The sequence below is a fragment of the Balaenoptera acutorostrata genome, chromosome 9, assembly GCF_949987535.1.
Source record: "Balaenoptera acutorostrata chromosome 9, mBalAcu1.1, whole genome shotgun sequence".
NCBI classification, from domain to species: Eukaryota; Metazoa; Chordata; class Mammalia; order Artiodactyla; family Balaenopteridae; genus Balaenoptera; species Balaenoptera acutorostrata.
This window is the reverse complement of record NC_080072.1, coordinates 14,532,413-14,555,326: the sequence shown is the minus strand read 5'-3', so window position 1 is coordinate 14,555,326 and position 22,914 is coordinate 14,532,413. Positions and strand designations below refer to the sequence as shown.

The 22,914-nt window shown below is 51.1% G+C and overlaps 1 protein-coding gene across 1 annotated transcript in view; it reads right to left on the bottom strand.

Annotated features, from left to right (window-relative positions):
• Nucleotides 1–22,914, bottom strand: part of LRP4 (LDL receptor related protein 4) — a 51,835-nt gene that overhangs the window by 18,918 nt on the left and 10,003 nt on the right. The window contains exons 2-28 of the mRNA XM_057553407.1: nucleotides 19,871–20,017; nucleotides 18,599–18,715; nucleotides 18,041–18,154; nucleotides 17,577–17,693; nucleotides 17,113–17,241; nucleotides 16,757–16,876; nucleotides 16,230–16,355; nucleotides 15,491–15,616; nucleotides 15,167–15,301; nucleotides 14,693–14,818; nucleotides 14,143–14,373; nucleotides 13,120–13,276; nucleotides 11,268–11,485; nucleotides 10,931–11,107; nucleotides 10,065–10,187; nucleotides 8,165–8,373; nucleotides 7,906–7,987; nucleotides 7,018–7,123; nucleotides 6,053–6,254; nucleotides 4,408–4,597; nucleotides 4,192–4,323; nucleotides 3,119–3,259; nucleotides 2,667–2,753; nucleotides 2,389–2,560; nucleotides 1,591–1,753; nucleotides 1,243–1,468; nucleotides 583–886 (exon numbers count right to left, since the gene is read on the bottom strand). Of these exons, the coding sequence (XP_057409390.1) occupies nucleotides 583–886; nucleotides 1,243–1,468; nucleotides 1,591–1,753; nucleotides 2,389–2,560; nucleotides 2,667–2,753; nucleotides 3,119–3,259; nucleotides 4,192–4,323; nucleotides 4,408–4,597; nucleotides 6,053–6,254; nucleotides 7,018–7,123; nucleotides 7,906–7,987; nucleotides 8,165–8,373; nucleotides 10,065–10,187; nucleotides 10,931–11,107; nucleotides 11,268–11,485; nucleotides 13,120–13,276; nucleotides 14,143–14,373; nucleotides 14,693–14,818; nucleotides 15,167–15,301; nucleotides 15,491–15,616; nucleotides 16,230–16,355; nucleotides 16,757–16,876; nucleotides 17,113–17,241; nucleotides 17,577–17,693; nucleotides 18,041–18,154; nucleotides 18,599–18,715; nucleotides 19,871–20,017 (4,177 nt within the window). The remainder of the gene's footprint in view (nucleotides 1–582; nucleotides 887–1,242; nucleotides 1,469–1,590; nucleotides 1,754–2,388; nucleotides 2,561–2,666; nucleotides 2,754–3,118; nucleotides 3,260–4,191; nucleotides 4,324–4,407; nucleotides 4,598–6,052; nucleotides 6,255–7,017; nucleotides 7,124–7,905; nucleotides 7,988–8,164; nucleotides 8,374–10,064; nucleotides 10,188–10,930; nucleotides 11,108–11,267; nucleotides 11,486–13,119; nucleotides 13,277–14,142; nucleotides 14,374–14,692; nucleotides 14,819–15,166; nucleotides 15,302–15,490; nucleotides 15,617–16,229; nucleotides 16,356–16,756; nucleotides 16,877–17,112; nucleotides 17,242–17,576; nucleotides 17,694–18,040; nucleotides 18,155–18,598; nucleotides 18,716–19,870; nucleotides 20,018–22,914) is intronic.

Sequence of the window (22,914 nt, the reverse complement as noted above, 5' to 3'; positions counted from 1 at the left end):
GGCTCCCAGTCCCCAGCCTGACTTTATCTGTTTGTTTTACATACTGGGCTTCTATCAATCTTTTTTTTTTTTTAATATTTATTTATTTATTTGGCTGTGCCGGGTCTTAGTTGTGGCATGCGAACTCTTAGTTGCGGCATGTGTGTGGGATCTAGTTCTCCGACCAGAGATCGAACCTGCATCCCCTGCACTGGGAGCGTGGAGTCTTAACCATTGGACCACCGGGGAAGTCCCTATTAATCTTTAAATAGGGAAATTCCCTGGCGGTCCAGTGGGTAGAACTCCGCACTTCCACCACAGGGGACACAATCCCTGGTTGGGAAATCCCACAAGCCGCATGGCATGACCAGAAAAAAAAAACATCTTGAAACACTTCATAATCTTTAAATAAACAAAAAAAAACAAAAGTTTGAAACTCTGCTGTAAGTGATAACACTATAAAGCATACAATTCAGGGTCAGAACTCACTATCCAAGTTGTAGAATCACTTAGTCCATTTAGAGGTCAACACAGACCACAACCTCACCCATCAGAGGTCAGAAGCAGGTCTGTGTCCTCTGGAGGTTTCGGGGACACTCATACCTGATAACATCCAGGAACACATCTGTGTAATAGACCTTTCCATCCACACTGTCATAATCCAGGGAGATGACATTGTTGAGCTCGGGAATGGGCACGTGCACATCTGTGTGGTCGCTGGTGTCCAGTGAGATACGCCGGATGGAGCCGCGGCTGGAGAAGAGCAGGTAGGTCTCAGGAGAGGGGTCACAGGTCTTCCCATCTCCCTTCAGCTGGATGCCAGTGGGGCAGGCACAGGAAAAGCCAGAGGGCCGAGGCAGGCAGAGGTGAGAGCAGCCACCATTTCTCGAGCTGCACTTGTTAAAACCTGAGAAAGAGAAGCACGAGTTTTGACACCCAGCCTGGAATACGGTCTGAACCTTATAAAGGCCCTAGTTTTTTGTGCCTGATTGTCTGCTATTCTACATAACAGGATTCGGTGCCTGGCAGGGAAGAGGCAGAAGGACCAGGGGTGTCTCCAGGAGTCCTTTGAAGATGACAGCACCCTGCTGTTGGAGTACCAGCCATACCCAGAGGGAACACAGCCTGATCCTGCAAGGGGGCTTAGGCAGGTCCCTGTCTCTCTGGTTGTAAAGGCATCTCTGTGCTCTGGATATATCTCTGATGTTGAGATACCCCCAGAAAGTCAGAGGCTCTGGCTTACAGCCCTAGGGGTCTTCTCACCCAGTGGCTGTGCCCTGTCCACAGCCTGGATGTCCATGAGGCCTGGCAGGTTGGACCTCACCAGGATGACATTGCTGCCAGTACCCTTGTCGGCACGGTGTATGCTACGGGTCTGCCAGTCAGTCCAGTAGATATAGGAGTCGAGCAGGGTGAGGCCATACGGGTGCTGCACAGGTGACACCAGTGTGTGCCGACTGGCACCATTCAGATCGGCAGCCTCAATTCGCTGTAGAGGAAGGAGAGGGTGAGGGGTGGCTATCAGAAGACTGGGAGCCCTCAGCGGAGATCCCAAATAGGCCCCTCCCATATCCCCAGGCTTCTGCAAAGCAGCAGGAGTAGAACCCTCACCTCCGTGTGGGCATCAGCCCAGAGCAGCTGGGAGCTGGCCTTGTCCACAGTCAGTCCATTGGGCCACCCTAGGTTGTTGCTGATGAGCACGGTACGGTCTGAGCCATCCATTCCAGACCGCTCTAACTTGGCATTCTCCCCCCAGTCTGTCCAGTACATGAACCTGGGCAAGAAACAATACTAGCTGGTTATTTCCACAGTTCCTGTATACTGTGAGTACTTAACAATATGCCAAACACTGTGAAAAGTATTTACATGCACAAAAGGGAGTTGTTGCTTAATGAATACAGAATTTCAGATTTGCAAGATGAAAAAGTTCTGGAGATCTGTTTCACAGTAATGTGAATATACTTAACACTACTGAACTGTACACTTAAAAATGGTTAAGATGGTAAATTTAATGTTATGTTTTTTACAATTTAAAAAAAGTACTTTCCATGCATTATCCCACTTAATCCTCACAAGGTCCACAGGCATGCACTTTCATTATCGGCTCCATTTTAAAGGCAAGGAAGCTGAGGACCAGGGAGGTTAAATATTGGACCCAAAGTGACAGACGCAGCTAATAAATGGTGAAGAAATTTGAATCCTGGATTTCTGATTCCGAGGTTCATGCTTTTAACCTCTACACTATACTGCCACCCTGAAAGAAGTCACAAGGAAGTGGAAGTGCCCCAGAGAGGTCAGTCTCAGTGCTCCTTTGAAGCATGCTTGCTCTCCACTGCCCCCCTTCACCCCATCCTTCGCCCCAGCTGAGCCAGCCCATCCCGCAGCCCAGAGCCACAGAGCTGCTCTCACCCCATCTCGTGGTACAGTACAATGGCACGGGGGCTGTCAAGGTTCTGCCACACCAACACCTTCCGCATGGACCCGTCCAGGTTGCCCACTTCAATCCGGTTGGTCCCCGTGTCTGTCCAGTACACTTTCCGGCCAATGGCATCCACTGCGAGCCCATCTGTGGTCTGCAGCCCTGCAGGAAGTCAAGACAGCACACTGGCTCCTGCCTTAAAACAGATGGGCTATCTCCCCAGCTCTATAGCCAGACAGGTGGTCCCCGGGCTGGGAGCAAGGCCCACCTGTGGTGATGATGTCCTCATGCTGTGAGCCATCCAGATTGGCACGGCTGATCCTGTGCAGCGTGCTGTCTGACCAGTACACTTTTCCTGGAAAGGGAAGCCTTGGCTCAGCCTGGACTTTCACCCTGCCCCCCAAAGGAACACACACAGGTCACATGCCCCGAGACACCAGGGCATGTCAGAGAGCCCTATACCCCTGAGCAGAGGATATCAAGGGAAATATAGAAATATCATAGCAGGATAGCTCTTGGCAGAGATGAAGAGGAAGGCCTCCAAACCCCATGCCCTCATAACCAGAGAGAAAGTGCTATAGAGATGGGGCAGGGGTCGTGCCAGAGGGAACGGGGAGCCCCCAGGCTCTTAGCAGGAGGCAAAGGTGGTGGGAAAGCAAGGGCAGCAGTTGCTATAAGGCAGGGACAGTGGGCCAGGAGAGAAGGGAGGGCCACACAGACCTTCCTGGGGATCCACTCCAATGGCAATGGTGTTCTTCATGGTAATGTTGATTGGTACCACCACATCGGCAAAATAAGGGATGTCCAAGGAGACCATGCGTATGTCTATCCTCCTGGCGAAGATGAGGAAACTGTTCATGCCTGCCCAGGTGGGGAGAGAAGAAAAGAGGACAGTCACCCTAGCACAGCCATTAAGAAGATTTGGAGTAAGGCAAACTGAAGTTCATGCGCTGTCTCCATTCGTTTCTAGTTTTGTGATCCTGGGCACATTGTTTAAATTGTCTAAGCCTCACTTTCATCATCTGTAAAATGGGGACAATAACAGGGTGGCTGTAGGAATAAAAGAGATCACGTACAGAAAACCCTTAGCATTGGGTCTGATACATAGTCATAACTCTTTATTAATATCATGAAAATAAATCTCTTTGAAAGACCTTTTACCATGAAGTTTAAGAAACTTCATGTTAGGTGAAGGAGGGTTTTACCCACAACCCAAGAAGCACAATTCAGAGCTCCTTTCTTGCTCTAATTCCCCAGGAAGTTAGGGTTCAAATGCAGCCTACCATGCAGCAGCCCCTAGGGAGAAACCTCAACTTCCAACATCTGGGCAGCCAGGTCCTGCTTCTGAGACCTTTCAATTAAGGTTATACGAAGGTTGTGCTGGTTGTGTGTACTCACAAAAGTGCCATTTCCAAAGGAGGTACCATCAAATTGTAGATATCATATGTTCTAGTATTTACTATACCAATTTTGGGCAGAAGGAACAAAACTGACTTGTTCTAACCGAATCAGTATATTATGACAACTTCCCAACAGATCAAAGTAAAGTGTCTGAGAAAGGAGCATCTTTTTCTAATATGCATGAAGACACCATGAGACCTAGCTGGATCCTGCTTCTAATCCTGTCTACCTGCTCCTCTGGACCTCTTCTTTTTTTTAAAAGCTTTGTCTCGCCCCTAAGCCTCTAGAAGCTTAGGTTTCTCAGACCACACCAGAGTCCACTTGCAGGGAAGAAAGAGAGCCACTGCTCCTCCCAGAGAAGCTCTATTTAGGTCTGTGATGCTTAGACCTACCTGGTGAACAGGTCTTGCCATCAGGCATCAGGTTGATGCCTGTGGGGCAGGTACAGCTGAAGGCACTTGGATTTGGGGACCGAAGACACAGGTGGCTGCAGCCGCCATTCTCTGTAGCGCATGGTGTGGACACTGGGTGGAGAGGAGTGGGTCAATGGGAAGGACCATTGCAGAGGGAAGCAGAGGAGAAGCAAGTGTGGGCCAAGGGCTGCTTACCTGGGGGTCGCCGGCGGTGGAAGACGTGGATGTCCATGAGGTTTTCCAAGTTCTCCTGCAGGGTCTCCCGGTCCAGTCCCGTCAGCCGGTCGGCACTCTGAATACTCTTGGTCTGCCAGTCAGTCCAATAGATGCGCTCTCCATAGAGGGTCAGCCCAAATGGGTGGGGCAGCTGGCTTCCAATCAGTACCTGCCAGGGACCCAGCACTTGTGTCATGCCCCAGCAAGTCCTGACAGTACAGAGCAGTGGTCAAGGGCTCAGGTGAGGAGGCAGGATGCAGCTCCGCCAGTACCACCTACTGTGTGACCTTGAGCTAGAGCTGGTTATAAAATCTGAGCTTTGGTCAGCCAATCTGTGATATGATCATGACAGTGCCTGGCTCCAAGGGTTGCGTGATGATTGTAAAAGATCATGTATTATTTACATAATCTCAAAGTGTCTCTGCACAAATTACTTATTAATTACAAAAGGAGAAATAGCAACTTTACAGTGGACACCACCTTAACCGCACAACCAAAGTTGGTATCACAATGATGGGACAAGCTGACATCTGTGGCTACTGATAAGACACATTGAAAACTCAGGACACGACTTTACTCATTGTAGTATTTCTGCCCCAAATGCATAATCTGAACTTAATCACAAGGAAACATCAGACAAACTGAGGGACATTCTACAAAATAACTGGCATTTACTCTTTAAAGATACAAAGATCAGGAAAGACAAAGACAGGCTGAGGAAATGTTCCAGATTAAAGAGACATGATTACTAAAAACAACTGTGATCTGGGATTGGATCCTGGACTTAAAAAGAAAAATGAAAAAAAAAAAGCTATAAGGACGTTATCGGGGCAATTGGTGGTGAAATTGAATATAGACTGTGGATTAGATAGTAATATTGTATCAATGATAAATTCCCTGATATTGATCATTATACTGTGATTATGCAAGACAATGTTCTTGTTCTTAGGAAATACGCACTGGACTATTTTGGGTTCAACGGCAGGATGGCTCCAATTTAATCTAAGATGGTTCAGAAGAATTGTGTGTGTGTGTGTGTGTGTGTGTGTGTGTGTGTGTGTACAGAGAATGAGAATGATATAACAATGTAGCAAAGCACTGAGTAGAGTTCCCTGTGCTATACAGTAGGTTCACTTTGCTGTACAGCTGAAACTAACACAACATTGTAAAGCAACTATACTCCAATAAAAATTAATAAAAAATTATCTTCAAAGTTGCTATCAAGAAAAAACAATGTGGCAAAATATTAGTTATTGGTTCTTTTGACTATTCTTACAACTTGTCTGTAGGTTTGAAATTATATCAAAATAAACAACAAAAACAAAGAGAGAGAGAGAGAGGTCATGGGCCCAGTATGCAACTGGTGATTAATTAGCATTAGTGGTGATGGTTATTAGGAAAGCACTTATACCCCCAGCCCACAAGCCACATGATCCCTAGTTTCCTTTCATCATCAAGGAGCAGGGACTCCGGGCTCTGGAGCACAGCTGCAGTTTCAGAGAAATAGCAAATGCACCATGCTGGATCACCCCTAGGCTTCCCTGGGTCCTGTTAGCTGCCAGCCAGGAAGCGCCACCCTGGAGGCTATCAGGGCTGTGGGAAGATGCCTTAGCGCCACGCTTACCTTCCTTTTGCTGCCATCCAGTCCGGCAAATTCAATCGTCTTCATGCCGGCATCAGCCCAGTATAGCCGCTGGGACCCATAGTCAATGGCTAATCCATTAGGCCACGTCAGATTAGAAGAGATGATGACCTGACGACCTGAGGCATCCATGCCAGCTCGTTCAATCTTGGGGCTTGCACCCCAGTCCGTCCAATACATGTACCTGGGCACAGGCAAGGGAGGTCTTACAAGCCTTCCAGTTAATACCAGTGGGGATTCAGGGTTCCTAGGGTTTGAGGGTTTCTGCTTGCTACAGCTACCCCAGCCTCTTGCCTCAGTTCCCAGCCCCCTCCTGGGTTCTGGTCTTGTATCTCACATCCCTATCAAAAAGTACCCGAGGATCTTAAATGTTTCCTTGACTGGATGGGTTAAATAATTACGATATATCAACTTAACAGAATTCTATATAACCATCAAGAAGAAAAAAATAGATCTATATAACCAAATGGAAAGATAGCTAAGATATATAGCCAAGTGAAAACCCAAGTTACAGAAGAGTATGCCACTGTTGTCAAACCAAAACCATCACCTCCACCGCTACATGTATGCATACACATAGAAGAAAATCTGGAAAAAATACCCTAAACTGTTAACCATGGTTATTTTTGGAGAGTGAGATTATAGGGAATCTTCACTTTCTACAAACTTTTTTTTTTTTTTAAAAAACAATGGATTACTTTGGTAAGCAGACCAAAAAACCAAACAAACAAACAAAAAAACAGAAAAAGAAAAAAATTTTTAAATGTAAAAGGTTTCCTTGTCCGTGAAGGAGACAAGAGTTGTCACGATGCTCTGTGGTTTCTACAGCTGCTCTTGCTTCCTTGGTGCGCCCGTAAGATTTAGCCACTCTCTCTAACCTCCAGACTCCCCTCTAGTACTCAGATCTGGGGGTGGGGAGAACTTGTTCCAAAGGGGCTGGTGCTCACCCGCCCATGGGTTCCACCACGATGTCCCGGGGACGATCAAGGTTTTCCCAGATGAGTACTGTTCTCATGCTGCCATCCGTGTTGGCCACTTCAATCCGGTCTGTCCCTACCAAGAAGTAAGAGGCAAAGACATTAACTAGTCTTGGTCATTCATCCTCTTACCTCCCATGCCCAGCACAGAGCATGGCATGCTGTAGATGCTCAAGAAATACTTTGTGATAAATGCGCAACGGATATTTAGTGAATTGAATTTCAAGAAGAAATTCAAGGAAGTGATCAGTTCCATTTCGTAGAAGAGTTAAGGCTTCCTCAACCCAAGCAACCCATTCTGTCCTATAATTTAAGGCAATGCTTCTCAAACTTTAGTGTGCACAAAAACCAGAAGAGCTTGTCAAAGTACAGATTCCCGAACCTAACCCCCAAAGATTCCAATTCAGCAGGTCTGACGTGGGGCCCAAGAACCTGCATTTCTAACCAGTTCCCAGGTAATGCTGACGCTGATACTGCTAGGAACCACACTTTGATAGCTCTGGTTTAAGGCATTCCCCTTACCTCCCACACTTAACTGCCTAATAGAAAATGCCTCTTTTACCAAGACAGCGATGGAAGGAAAACCACGGGGCGTAGGTTCCTTATCTGAAATGATGCAAAGCATTCTCAAGCATCAGCTGCACAGCCGAAGTAGCCGCCACTTGAATGGCAAATGCCAAACCCTCAGGTGTGAGCTGCTAACTTCAGCTCTGCAGCAGCCCAACCACTCCTGACCTACCAAGGACTTCAGGTCAAGACAGAAATGGTCTAGGAGGGGCACTGGGCCCTTTGTACCCGAGGCCAGGGTTTTAAATAAGAGGATCCCAGAGAGCCAGGCCATAGTTGCCCTCTACATACCTGCATCTGTCCAGTACAGCTTGTTGGTGACCCAATCAATGGCCAGGCCTGCCGGGCTCTCCAAACTGGTATCCACTACCACCTAGGCAGGAAGCAAAGCTGTGTCACCAACTGGACTTACACCCCAGCTCTGGGGCCCAAACTCCACCAATTCACAGGCTGGGAAAGGTAGGGGAAGGAAGCCCTTACCCAGGAGAGGGTGAATTCCATCCCTCAATCTCTGCCCTCCCCGAGGGCCTGGGCCCATGCTGGGCCCTACCTCCTGTCCTGTTCCATCCCACTTGGCCCTGCTGATGGTGTCAGTGCTGACATCTGTCCAGTACACGTGGTCATCCCGGGAGTCCCAGTCAAGGGCCACAGCACTGCGCACGTCAGCCAGTGGGATGACATCGTCGGACAGGTCCTCTGTGTCGAAGCTGATCCGACGGATGTCCATCCTTCGGGCAAAAAGCAGGAACTTGTCAAGACCTGATCAAAGGCCGAAAGGGGTCTTCTTTTAATGCTCTAAATCCAATAACAATGACAGACACAGACGCTCACCTGTGTGACATCTGGTTCAGTCACACTTCCTGGGGTCTGGTGCCCTTTGTCCCCTACTCTTCACACCTCAGGCCCCCTTTGAGCATCGGGCAGCCCGTGCTGGCACAGTCAGACTTTAAGATCCAATGGAAGTAGACTTGCCCAGGGCCCAGAGGTGCATCCTGTTTAAGTGTCTGTCAGCTTCATCTCAGCCTGCCTCTCCTGTTACTTTGCTCAGTCTCCTCTGGTGTACTGGCTAGGTCACTTGTCAAGCCCACCCTGCCTCTCTGCCTCCGTGTCCGCTTCAGGACTTCTGCTCCACTCTGTCATCTAGATCCCTTCTTCTCGCTCTCCATGACTTCAGCCAATAATGACTATTTGCAGAGCACTTACTCCTTGCCAGGCACCGAGCTTGGTGCTTTTCTTGCCTTGTCTCCTTTACCCTCATAACAACCCTTTGTGGTTTATGCCATTTTTATTCTCATTCTCTAGATAAGCAATCCTGAGGCTAACAGGAGCCAAGTAACTGGTCCAGGATCCCACAGCTACAAAGCACCGAAGCAGGGACTTGAACTCAGGTCTGACTCCAGAGATGGAGCTCTGGCCACACTTCTATAGAGCTTCTTCCCAGGGGCTCTTCTCCATCCCCTGCCCCTATTCTGGTCTGTCTGAATATTTCCCAGTATACTATTCTGCTTGGAAAGGCACTTCCTGCCTAACTTTATCAGCTGTCTTCTTTTAAGCTCTGGGAAACCTTTAAGGGGAAGTTCCTTGCATCTCATTAAGACAACCATGGAAAAAGCTGGGCACAAAAGAAGGCAAGGAAATGAGGTTCTCAATCAAAGTGTGTTGAATGACCACTGCCCCTGCTCCTCTGAATAGTTTTCCTAATTTCACTCTCTGGAAAAGACCTAGATCCCAAGAGAAATTTGATTTTAACCAGAGATAAGAGGATCAGTGGGCATACAGCAGGAAATGAGAAGAGCTGTGATGTGTGAGGAATTACCCCAGCCCCTTGCTGGTTGTACTATATATCTGGATCACTCCTCTCCGGACTATTCTTAGGAAAAAGCACCCACACCACTGAGCTAGACAAGGCCACCCTCTCAAGGCAATACACCTTCAGGACCTCAAAGGAAGCCAGAGTAGCAGTTCAGGGAGCCCCCTGGGAATCCCATTGTCTTTCACTCACTAGGCTCTTATTTATCCAGGGCTTATGTATACAGAGCACCATCAGAAGTCCTAATCTTACTCTATGGTTTAGCGGCTGAGAGAAAGTCTGTAACAGGGTGAGGCTAAAGGTAAAGAGCTAGGAAACCATTCCCCTGCTTTGTAGAAGGACCTGGAACCCTCTTGCTGCCTACAGACAAAGCATCCTGGGTGAAATGATACACAAGCCTGGCTGCAGAAGTTCATACTTGACTGGGTGGTGTTGCTGAGCCTTCAGGGACTACTGCTGGGCCCTCAGCCCTCAGCTTTGACATTGGAGCCCTCAGCCTCTTACATTCTTCCTCTCCAGGGGCTACCTGAGGAGCCCGGCTCCTCCCCACAACTGGCAATCCCTGAACTCCTATCCCTTGTTCCTTCCACCCACCCTCACAAGGCATGTCCATTGAGGCAGGTGCCCTAGACCCACTTACTCTGGGCACAGGCGTGGCTGCTGATCTTGCGGAAGCCAGTGGGGCAGGCACAGGTGTAGTTCTGTCCACTGGGCAGACACAGGTGGGTGCAGCCTCCGTTGTTGTCCCCACAGCGGTTTTTCCCTGCTCAAAAAGCCCAGAGCAAGAAGGTCAGGTAAGACCAAAGGTTGGGAGAAACGGTCCCAAGGCTAGTGAGTAGTGGTTTAGCAAGGGTATGATTTCCCTCAAGGGAGGAGCTACGCCTTATTATTTTTTATATCTGCTCCACCTGTGAGCAGAGTGAATACCTGACACACAGGAAATGTTCTGCATGAATTAGATGGGGACAGTGAAATTGAAAGTCTTTCATGGGCTTCCCTGGTGGCGCAGTGGTTAAGAATCCGCCTGCCAATGCAGGGGATACGGGTTTAAGCCCTGGTCTGGGAAGATTCCCCATGCCGCGGAGCAGCTAAGCCCATGCGCCACAACTACTGAGCCCATGTGCCACAACTACTGAGCCCACGTGCCACAACTACTGAAGCCCACGTTCCTAAAGCCAGTGCTCCGCAACGAGAAGCCGCCGCAATGAGAAGCCCACGCGCCGCAATGAAGAGTGGCCCCCACTCGCCGCAACTAGAGAAAGCCCGCGTGGCAACAAAGACCCAACGCAGCCAAAAATAAATAAATAAAATAAATAAATTAAAAAAAAAAAAAAAAAGGAAGTCTTTCATGAGTCTCAACGTTGTACTACCCTAAATGTCCAGCAGAGGGAGGGATTCGCCCACATCAGTGCTAATCTCAAATTTCCCCGCGGGAAACAACGGCAACTGTGACAGGTGCAAGGTTCTCAGAAGCACTGGAGGCCCACCAGGTGGGCGGTTTTTTACCTGCAGGCTGGCGCTGGGGGTGCAAGGTGTGGATGTCCATGGGGAAGTGCAGTTTGTTGCGAATGATCTCCTGGTTCTTGCCGGTAAACTTGTTAGCACTATTGATGCTCTTGGTGTGCCAGTCTGTCCAGTACAGGCTATCTTCAAACACGGTGATGGCAAAGGGATGCGGGAGGCCTGGGGGAAAGTCCAGGAGGACCTCAGTCTAGACATGGCCTGCCTGGTGTCTGGGCCCAGGCCCAGCAACTGTACAAATCTCACCCTCTGCCAAGGCTCCTGGGGGCTGGGACGGGGGAAGTAGGATGAGAGATAAAGGAGAGTGAAGGGAGGGCCTCACCCTGGCTGATGACAGCCTTGCGGTGACTCCCGTCCAGATCGGCCCTCTCGATAACATGGTGCTTAGCATCCACCCAGTACATACGACGCCCGGCATAATCAATGGTGAGGCCGTTGGGCCAGAAGAGATGGGTATCGGCGATGATGCGGCGTCCAGAGCCATCCATGCTGGAGGCCTCGATGCGGGGGGTGTTGCCCCAGTCTGTCCAGTAAATGGTACTGGGAATAGAAAAAAGGACATGGAGAGGAAGGCAGTAGAGGGTGGGTAAGTACCCAGGATAGTAATCAGGCAGGGGGCTTTCGTTGATTTAACCCAGGTGATTCCAACTGGTAGGAGATACATTCTGTTTGGTCTGCAGAGCATTTTTTCAATATTTGAATTTAAATGTCTCTAGACAGGGCATGTATTCATTTAACAAAAAAAGTTTTGGAGTACCTGCTACAAGCAGGGCATATCTATCTCGGGTATTGGGAGTGCAGCAGTGAACAAAACAGATAAAGATCCTGACCTTGTGGAACTGACAATATACTAGTGTGATACGACTTAGGACAAGCACTTTCTTCTTTGTCACAATGTCTACCACCGCCTTTTGTAATTTCACACACATGCACGCGTGCGCACACAGACACACGCTGTGTTTCTAAAACAGCTGACCTACAACTGTAGGATCTTAGAGGACACCCCCCTTGACTGACTGCACTTAAATTTTTTTTTAAAATATTTATTCATTTGGCTGTGTGGGGTCTTCGTTGCAGCACACGGGAGCCTTCGTTGTGGTGCTCGTTCGGGCGCATAGGGCTTCTCCCTAGTTGTGGTGTGCAGGTTTTCTCTTCTCTAGTGGTGGCGCACAGGCTCCAGGGCACATGGGCTCCAGAGCGCGTGGGCTCTGTAGTTTGTGGCACGTGGGCTCTCTAGTTGAGGCACACAAGCTCAGTAGCTGTGGCGCGCAGGCTTGGCTGCCCCGCAGCACGTGGGATCTCAGTTCCCTGACCAGGGATCGAACGTGCGTCCCCTGCATTGGAAGGCAGATTCTTTACCACTGGACTACCAGGGAAGTCCCTGCATTTAATTTTCAAAAGCCAGAGGCTAAGAACTTCCACTTCAGGAGACCTTTCTTCTAATAATAAAATTATTAATTTTTATTTTATTTTATTTTTAAAGTAATGCCAGCTTCTTGCCATTCAACTTTGCCAGGTTTTTTTTAAAATTTATTTTATTCTGATTTATTTATTTTTATTTTTTTTTGGTTGCGCCAGGTCTTAGTTGCGGCTCGCCAGCTCCTTTACTTGCAGCACATGCGCTTTTTTTTTAGTTGCAGTCGGTGGGCTCCTTAGTTGTGGCAGGCAAACTCTTAGTTGCGGCATGCATGTGGGATCTAGTTCCCTGACCAGGGATGGAACCCGTGTCCCCTGCATTGAGAGGCGGATTCTTAACCACTGCGACACCAGGGAAGTCCCTATTTTTATTAATTAGCTCAACCCTATGAACTAATAACAAAAATACTAAACATCTACCACTTATATAATGTGTGTTATGCCATTTAAAATGCATCATCTCATTTAAGCTTTAATCTTCACACAGCTGTGAGGTACGTATATTTTTTGATCACCAGTTTAGAAATGAGTAAAACAGAGACATAGAGAGATTCATTAGCCCAAGGCCATACAGCCAATTACTGAAGAGCTGTAAATCCAGGTGTGTCTGAGTGCACAGCCAAGGCTATTAACATCACACTGTGAGGATGCCCGCCCCCCACCCCACCCCCTACCAATAAAGTCTGGCCCAGGTGGCGGGGGAACTGTCCCTGGAGGTTGCATGAGGAACCTGGGAGCTTGAGCCACAGCTCACTCACCCCTCCATGGGGTGCAAGGCAATGGCCCTGGGCTTCTCAAGGTTCTGCCACAGCAGCACCTTCCGGTGGGCCCCGTCCAGGTTAGCCACCTCAATCCTTGATGTCCCCGAGTCGGTCCAGTAGAGTTTGTCATGGACCCAATCCACAGCCAGGCCCCCTGGTGGAAAGAGGCCATGGAAAATAGTCAGGGGTTCAGCCCAGGATCCTCTGTGCCATAGAAACAAGGGCAGCTCTTACACGAAGCCGTTTCTTGGGCCAGATACTCTTCTAACCATGTTACACACACTAACTCATTTAATCATCACAACAACTGTGTGAGCTAGGTACTATAATCCCCATGAAGGTGAAGATATTGAGGCACAGAGAAGTCAAGTAACTGTCCAAAGTCATGCATTTCCTCCTCGCAGCCAATCACATTCCACTTCACGAATCCTGGCTCCCTGACCCACACCCAGGGTCCCCGACTGCACTGGCCCAGGGGTTTACAAATTGTGGCTCAGGGGTTCGCAGAGGAACATCAGAAGTTCCATAAGCATTTGAGTCAAATATGCTCAATACCAAATTCTAACCCACTTCCCTTGCTTGTAGAATGGCCTGAGATTGCAAAGTGAGCTACTGTTTTTCTAATCTACAAACATTTGGATAGATTTATCTGGGTTGATCGGAATATTCCTAATACTAAGCAATCAAAACAGAAGTCAGAATTAAATTGGATGCAAGGCTGATAGAGAATTTTAACAGTCATCCACAAATCTCTGATTTCAGATGGTTACATTCATCAAAACGGTCTCATTACTCTCGCTGATTGAGCTCATGTTTGCTTTACAACCAGCAAATGTTATAAACCTGAACCTATAAAATGAATGTAGACTAATGAATGTTTTCCATATTAGAGTTCCATCCAAGATTTCACTGCGAGAAGATGTTCCACTGCCTAAGGTTTGTAGCCACTCGCCTGTTCCTTCCTCCATGGCTCTGCATGTGGTGTGGCCCTGCCCCTCCCCACGGGGCCTCGTTCCCTACCTGGGCTCTCGAGCCCTGTAGACACAACCTCTTCCACATTGCTGCCATTGAGGTTGGCACGGAGGATCCGGTCCAGGGTGACATCGGACCAGAAGACAAGCTCACGCCGGTGGTGGAAGTCGAGGGCGATGGCGTTCTCCAGGTTGTTGAGCAGCAGTGTGTACTCAGAGCGGTGCGGCAGCACCTGCCGGATGTCGATGCGGTTGGCGAACAGTAGCACCGGCTCCGGCCCTGGGACGTGGCATAGAAATGGGGCCCCCGCCGGGCTCCAGAGCTGCCCCTGGCAACCACCAGCGTGCACCCCCAGCTCCAGGGGGCCCCTAGCCCGCTAGGGCACATCCCAAGCTGTTAGCATCAGCGCTAGAAGGGTGGGAGCCTGCAAAGTACACATCCCACCCCAGCGGGGTTTTGCTTGGGGCTCAGGATGCAATTCATAGCTCCATTTTACTGCGATGGAAACAGCTAACTCTCGGCAAATCTCCAAGCACCGGAGCACCTGGCTGCCAGGCTCAGTCCTCTGCCCACCCAGCCAAATGCCAACACCCCTTACCCAGAGCCTTGCAGCTGCGCCGGTCAGGCCGGAGTTCGTAGCCTGCTTCGCACCAGCACTGGAAAGCCCCCTCGCTGTTGGTGCAGCCCTGGCTACAGTACCCCTCCTCGGCACATTCATTCACATCTGTGAGGACGGAACGTGGTCAGGAGATCTCTGTTCTGCCATCCTCCCACCCCAACTGCCCAGCTGACGAGCTGCTTCCCTGCCCACATACCCATCTACTTTCCAGGTCTAGTGGGAAGACTATATAACAAGTGGTCAAGGGCTTCGAGTTCACTCCGAGCTGGGCTGGAATCCCAACTCTGCTAACTCACCTCTCTGAGCTTCTGTTCCCCCACCTTTGAAATGGGAGGGATAACAATCCCTACCTCCAGGGCTATTGTGATCATGATATGAGGTTACGCCCATCAAATGCCTGACCCATCGGAAACACAGCTGCCTGGCCCCGCTCCCACCCAGGCCCCAGCTCACCCTGGCACGTGCGTCCGTCCTCGATGAGCCGGTAGCCTGTGTGGCAGGTACACTGCACTGCCCCCCGCACCGTCTGGCACTTCTGGGTGCAGCCACCGTTGTTAACATTGCAGTTCTCCTCACCCGTCCGGGGCCCTGTGCCAGCCAAGCCAGAGATGGGAGTTGAGCCCAGAATCCTCCCCCAGACAGCCAACTTGGCATTCCACCTGGACCACGAAGAACAGCTCCTGAGGCTGCAAGAGTCACTGGGGAGGCTTCTCTTTGAAGCGTATGGGCGGGGCTCAGCCACAAACCACGGGTGGGCGCGCCCGGGGAGACACTCACGGCAGCTCTGCTGTGGGCTTTCGTCGCTGCTGTCCCCACAGTCATTGACCCCATTGCACAGCTTCCTCTGCCCGATGCAGCGCCCATTCCAACACAGGAACTGGTCCGAGGCACAGTGGGGGCTTCCTGGAGAGGGAAGGAGGAAAATGGGGAGGGAGGGAGACCCAGGTCACATCAGGGCAGGGCTTGGGTCAACAAAAGGATGGGAGCCTGTCATTTTCTAGGGTGAGCTGGAGACAGATGAGACTCAAGGTGGGAGGGTCGGGGTCCAAGGCAGGAAACAGCTCAGACAGGGCTGGCTGAATGTCTGCATGTGTTTTCTCCCCAGGACACCGCAGCGGGATGGTGAGGGGTGTGGGACAGAATGAGAGAGCACATCCATGCGTCCGGCACCGGTGTGGCTAGGGGAGGGGGCATGGGGGCTGTCAGCCAGAGAGCAGTCCTTGCTCACGAGGCCAGAGCACCAGGCAGCGGCCATGTATGAGTTAAGAATGTGAGAGGCCATTGAAACTCCCAGCCCTGATACTGTGTTCCAGGCCATGAGGCTGCAAGTCAACAGATGCACCTGGACTTGACACTGGTAACAGAGAAGAGCAGGAAAAATCCAGGCCATGGGCAAGATCTGACTAAAGCATCACCCTGGCCCAACTGGAAAGGCAGCAGTAACACCCGCTTCCCACCCCTATCCTCCAACCCACCTATGGGTTAACGGGCCCGGGGTACCCCTGGGAGACTCTACCTGTGTTCTCACAGTTCTCTTCATCGCTGTTGTCCGCACAGTCGTCCTCCCCATCACAACGCCAGGACAGACGGACGCAGCGGCCTGACCGACAGCGGAACTGTTCCGCCGTACATATCGAGGTGGCTGGGCAAAGCAAAGGTCTAATGAAAGCCTGGCCCCACTTCAGCCCGAAGCACCACCCTGCCACCCCAAAATGCACTTTATGCCAGCACCCACGCCACTCTTCTTGACACCAGTGTCACAGCTGGTCTATACGGCATCTCTGTGGGAATTGGAAAAAGGTGCCTTTTCCTCAAGACACTTTACTGCCATCTGCTGGAAAACTGCCATGATGACTATATAAATCTATAGTCATGGAAGATAATGTCTACTGTGGGACTGGCATCCTTTGCACCTAGCACCTCTGGGCCATGCCCAACCTACACGACTGCACATGGTGGTCCTGTCCTAACTGTCTTCAAGCTTCACCGGTGGTGGCCTCTCTCTACTTCCAGCCCGGACCGTTGGCACCGCCCCCCACTCACTGCAGTTGCGCTCATCAGACTGGTCATCACAGTCCGCGTCGCCATCGCAGCGCCAGCCTGCGTTTATGCACAGGCCACTGTCACACATGAACTCCCCAGAGCGGCACGGCTGGTGGGAGGCTGCGGAAACACGATAGGCTTCTGTCTCTAGCTAGTCCCTGCACCCAGTGTCCCATGGCAGACCAGAAAGCCCCAGCCCCAGCCCCCAGGCTCTTCCATCTTTGCTCAGTAGGGACCAGGGAATCCAAAAGCTCGTTCCCTGAGCTCCTGACCCAGGCGGCACCTGTGCCTTGCCACCCCAGGAGTTCCTCCGAGCCTGGCCTCCCCTCCCCCACCCAGCTGGCCAGAGCACTCACAGCAGTCAGACTCGTCTGACCAGTCTCCGCAGTCATCATCGCCATCGCAGTGGTAGATATCGAGGATGCAGCGGCCGTAGGCACACTGGAACTCCTCCAGGTTGCAGGGGGGCACTGGCACTGCCGAGGCTGGAAGGAGGGCAGGGGCGGGGAGGGGAATACACTCAGTCCTGGACAGAGGAGAGGGGCCCTGACTCCTCAAAGGAGCAAGATGCTCAGATAAAGAAACCAGGTTTCATTTGGGATGGCCCTTATAGACTCCCATATTCTGGTGGACCAAAGGGAGACCTCCCTTCCCACCTGGGGAACCTGTTCCCTCCCTGGCTCAACCTAGGAGGAGCCGCTTCTTAAGAACCCACCCTCCTTGCCCACTGTTCATGCACTCCTCAGCCTGGCCCTCAGCCCATGGGATGGAGCTCTCTGCCCCATCCCAGCCCAAGAGCCTGAGTTCTGGGGCCACTCACGACAGCTCTCCTCGTCAGAGCCATCTTTGCAGTCGGTGTCACCATCGCAGTACCAGTGCTCAGCGATACAGCTTCCATCACTGCAGCGGAATTCCTTGTCGGAGCACTTGCGCATGTCTGGGGGGACGCAATGGGACAGCAATCCTGCAGGAGCCCCACCGGCAACCCTCCTGCAATCCTCCCTGACTCCCATCCTCATTGCCCCTGGGAGTCTGACCCAGGCCCTGCAAGACACCACAGATTTGGGGCAGACTCCCGAGGGGAAAGCCGCAGCCCTGGAGAGATTGGGCCTCAGGCTCCTATTCTGTGGTTCCTGGGGCGTCTGGCTGCTCTGCCCCTCCTGCTCTCCTCCAGGCACCTGGGAGGTTCAAGGTTCGGGCAGTGCCAGAGCCCCTGCTGCTCTTTCCCCCCATGGCCATGCCATCCACCAGCCACCCCACCTGCCTCCCCGGAGCACCGCTCACCACACTGCTCATCGCTGTTGTCACCACAGTCATTGTCACCATCGCAGTGCCACAGGCTCCGGATGCAGTAGCCGTTCTGGCAGGGGAACTCGTCTTCCTCACACTCCCGCGGGGCTGTGGGCACAGAGTGGTCAGGCCGCTACAGGCAGTGGGGTCAGAGCCTGGGAGCCCAGCAGAAAGCCTTGCAGAGCAGAGCAGCCAAAGCAGCTCTGATGCTTCCCAAGGGAGCCTAGGAGGTGGCTGTCTCCGGGGGCTTATCTGACCAAGAGAAGAGGTGGGAGGACAAGAGCCAAAGACCACGGGCTGGGGCATCATTTTCTTTTTCTTTCTTTCTTTTTTTTTTAAGTCTTATTGAATTTGTTACAATACTGCTTCTGTTTTATGTTTTGGTTTTTTGGCCGCGAGGCATGTGGGATCTTAGCTCTCCGACCAGGGATTGAACCTGTACCCCCTGCATTGGAAGGCCAAATATCTACCTCTGGACTGCCAGGGAAGTCCCTGGGGCATCATTCTCTGATTGAAAATTGATGGAACCTGCCCAGCCCCGCCAGCACTCACGACAGTCCTGCTCGTCCGAGTCGTCCTCACAGTCGTTGTCTCCGTCGCACACCCAGGAGCGGCGGATGCACTTGCCATTGTCACAGTGGAAGTCAAGAGGGGAGCAGGTGGGGAGCACTGAGTCCCGGCAAAAGAAGGGAAACGAGTGTCAGTCTGGTACACTTACTCAGGCAGGCTCAACTGGGCCAGAAATCCTTTCCTGACTCCCTGTCTGAATTACAGTCCTTCCTCACAGACTCCTACGCCTGCCCCCAGCGGATGGAGAACCAAGCAGAAACAGCAGTTAAGAAGCCAGAGTTTTCTCAGGGAGTGGTGGTCAGGGATTCAGAAGGCAGAAGAGCCCAAGGAGCTCAAAACCACTAGGAAAGCAGTTAAGGAAAACATGAAAAGACAAACAAAAGTATTTTTCCCCATTTCCTCTTATTAAATGATGATTGACACACCTGGGCTCAATTTCAAGTTCGAGAACTCATCACTTATCACACAAGCCAGTTACCCTCTCTGAGCTACAGGTTCTTTGACTGTACAATGGGGATAATTATAATTGACTCAGCGAGGTCTTTTGAGACCTCAAAAGTGCTACATGAAAGTGAGCCATTTACCATCATCACAGTTAGCTAAACTGGTTAGGGTTAATAAGGTCCAGGTTGTAGCTTCACTCTTATGAGACTAATCAGCCTCCCTCAGATATAGGTGCTGCAGGGTGGAGACTGCACCCCTGAATCCAGACAAGTAACTGGCTCAGGAGTAATATTACTACATATCCAAGACAGGATACCCTAGCCTGTTGTGCATGTTACTACACTAGGGGAAAGGGGAGATTTAATGAGAATATGTGATTTCTTACAAAGTTTATGTTATTTGAAAAGGTGTGATTACACAGAATACCAACATAAGAAACACAGAAATACTCGGCATCCACGTATAGTATGCACATTTTAAAATGCACAGATATGCAATACAGATATACATATTCACATAAATACAGAGAGATCTATTTAATTAAAGAGACCACCTGTAACTTCAAATGTTTTCTCCTGTACTTGTTTCAAAGTTTGTTTTATTGGCCACACGTGCATGGAAATATGGGCAATACGGGAGGGCTGAAGCCATATATACTGTGAAGAAACCACCCATCTGTTAATATCTGTCACCCTCGAGAGAGTCCAACTCTGAGTCTGACACAGCTGATGCACAGAACACACCATCACACCTGTCCTTGCTCCCTCACACCTTCTACCACTTCCCATCGTCCCGTGCGGAGGTTCTTACTACATCCGTCCTCATCGCTGTGGTCTCCGCAGTCATTGTCTCCATCACATTGCCACTGGGCGGGGATGCAGGTACACTCGCCGAGGGCACTCACCGCACACGTGAAGTGGCTCCGACCACAAGCACACTCGGGGCTGCTGGCTAGGCCTGGGCAGAGGGAAGAGGAACCAGTGAGGGCTCAGCTCCCACCCAACCAAAGCCCATTCTAGGGGGACAAGGTAGAGGAGCCAAGTCTAGGAGCACCGTCACCCAGGAGGCCACAGTGATGCTGCAGGGAGGTGTGGACCATGGAATCGTGCCTTCCTCCTCCTCCAAGGCACAAATGGTCAAGAAGATACCCTCTGACTTTGGGCTCACAAACAGTCCAGTATCCCCTCTATGACAGGGTTTTTTTGCACACCCCCCACCAAAGGCCCAGGGACAAATGATGCCACCTAGAGGGCTGGTGGTCTTGAGGAAGGGGAGCCGGGGACAGCATGGGCAATGTAGAAAGGTTTCCATATCCTTCCCTCCAAAACTAGGTGGAGTTATGGATGCTTTTGCCTCTACCCAGGACCAGGACATTGGCAAGGGAGAACAAGAAATAAGAGTGGAATTAAAATGCTGGAGCCCCTTTAGGGATAAGAAATCACACGAGGGAGCAGGGAGAAGCAGGCCCTGCTGTGAGTCCCCGAGTCAGAACTCGCTTTAAGGAGGGTGACCAGGAGAAGCAGTACCGGGAACCCAGGCTGCCTCAGGGCAGGGCAACTGGGACCAGTCAGGACCTTCCGGTCTGCGGGACCGGCCACAGCCTGGAGGAAGGATGGCAGAAGCAGCCCCTCCCGCAGCCTCCGCAGCACGCTGCTGGGCTTCCCTATTGAGCATCCAGCTATCTGCCTGGCCAAGTCCCATGACCGGCTGCTGTGCCCCCTCCCCAGCGTGCCCAGCAGGATGCCCTGGGATGGCGTGTGAATGGCTCGGTGCCCCCGCTCCAGCCTCAGCTGGAACAAAGGGTTCTGCCAGGGTCACTCTCCCCCCTCCCAGCATTCATCTAACCCGCTGGGCTGCTGCAGCTGGGAAAGAAGGGGGTCACCTCTCCCTTGCTTATCTCCTCCGCTTGCTTTCTTCTCCCTTTCCTCCCCTCAGCTGGGCCCTGCTCTCAGGCTGGGCTGGAACAGGGAAGGAGTCAGCTCCCGAATTGCCACCCCGCTTCCTTTCCTATTTACAGGGCCCAGCTTCTCTCTCGGCTCATCTCCTTGACTACATCCTCACCTTGCATTATATTACTCGGGCCAGCTTAGGGTTTAGGGCCCAGAATGAAAGGGTGGACTGTTATTCCCACCAAAAGCAAAGGGGGAGCCCTAGACCCCTCCCTCTTCACTTCACCCCAAGGATGAGTGTAAGCATAAAGCAGGGGCCGGTCCCTAACCTGCAAATGGATGGGAGGGACGGCCAACCTTTGGGATCTGCGAACCCCTGAAACTACAGGCAAAGTGTACATTTCTGGAGTGAAGGACCACAGCTTTCACCCAATCTTCAACTGAGGCCTTGCCCTCCCCCTCCACATGCTAAGGGAATCAGCTGCCCTAGAAAAGATGCAGGATTTCCTGCAGAAGCCACGGGAATCCATCTGAAAGGAGCAGCATCTCTATACCTCATAGGAAGGCCCTACTCCAAGCCCAGCACTCCTGTCTCTCCAGATCTCTCTGCAAGTAGAGGACAGAGGATTCTTCCCAGGGAAGCACTGAAGACCCAGCCCCATCCTCTTGGGCCTGTTCTGAGAGCACTGAGAAGGGATGAGGGCTTTTTCCACTCAGACCCTGGGCACCAGAGCCTGGGGAACTTTTGTAAGTTTGACCAGCTCATCACAGCTATAGGCGCTGCTTTAGGGAACTCTGGCTGGGATGAAAGAGCAATGACTAAGTATTCCAGAGGACTCCATGCCATGGGGCTCACCACCAACAGGCTGACCTCTTTCACCGGGAAGAATGGTGAAGAGGAAGAATAAGGCTAAGAATACAGCTAAAAATCATCCCAATGAGGGATGATTTTTCTCCTTCATTGAAGACTGGCCTCAGTTGAAGATTGGGGGGCATTTGGCAATGCATGATGACATTTTTGGCTGTGATTGGTGGTACTGGCAGCATCTAGAGGATAAAGGCCACAGATGCTGATAAATATCCTACAATGTACAGGACAGGCGCCCACAACAAAGAAGTTATCCAGCCTAAAATGTCAATGGAGGCTGAGAAATGCTGCTAGCCACGCACAGCAGGGAGCGGGGCCGCACCAAGGAGGAGATCAGGGTAAGGGGGTGACAAGAATGGAGAGGAAGAGGGGGCACTGTGGGGAGAGGAGGAGGAAGCACTGGACCTGGAGCAGACAGAGCTGGGTCCCACTGACCAGCTGTGCCACCCTGTACGAATCCCGTATCCCCTTAGCCTGTTTCCTTGTGTGTAAAAAAAGCCACAAGGGCTGGACATGAAGATAAATGTGAAAGAGGCTAACCTCCTGCCTGGGAACACCAAGGATGCTCCAAAAATGCATGCTGGGGGTGTGCGGGCATGAGGATTTGGGGGCTAGCTTTTTCTGAAAGGCCTTGATTTTAAGAACCTGAGTACCAGGAGCAGGAGGTCAAGGACAGCAGCATTTTAGGCTGCATGCAAGTCAAAAGGAATCCAGAAGGTAAAAGAGGAGCCTTCAGGGTTTTTTTTAGCCTCCCCCTGCCCCACTTTTGGCTGAGTGATAGCAGAAGTCCTGAGTTTCCCCTGCAGACTTCAGGAACAAAGCATTCCATCCAGTGGGCATCAAGTTAGTTGCTGAAGAGTCACGACTTCCTGCATGTCAGAGCAACATCTGAAGGTCAGGCAGCCGGCGACAGGCAAACTCTTGGCTTGGGTGTTCATACAGTAAACAGACACATTATACTCCAAACCCCAGCCTTTCTGGACAACTGCTGCCCCTCCGGGACCCTGGGAGGTGGAATTCTGCCTTTTCACTCAAGTCTTGGCTGTGATCATAAAGGACAGCTTTTAACCCTTTTTAACTAAAAGAATGGTGAGTGA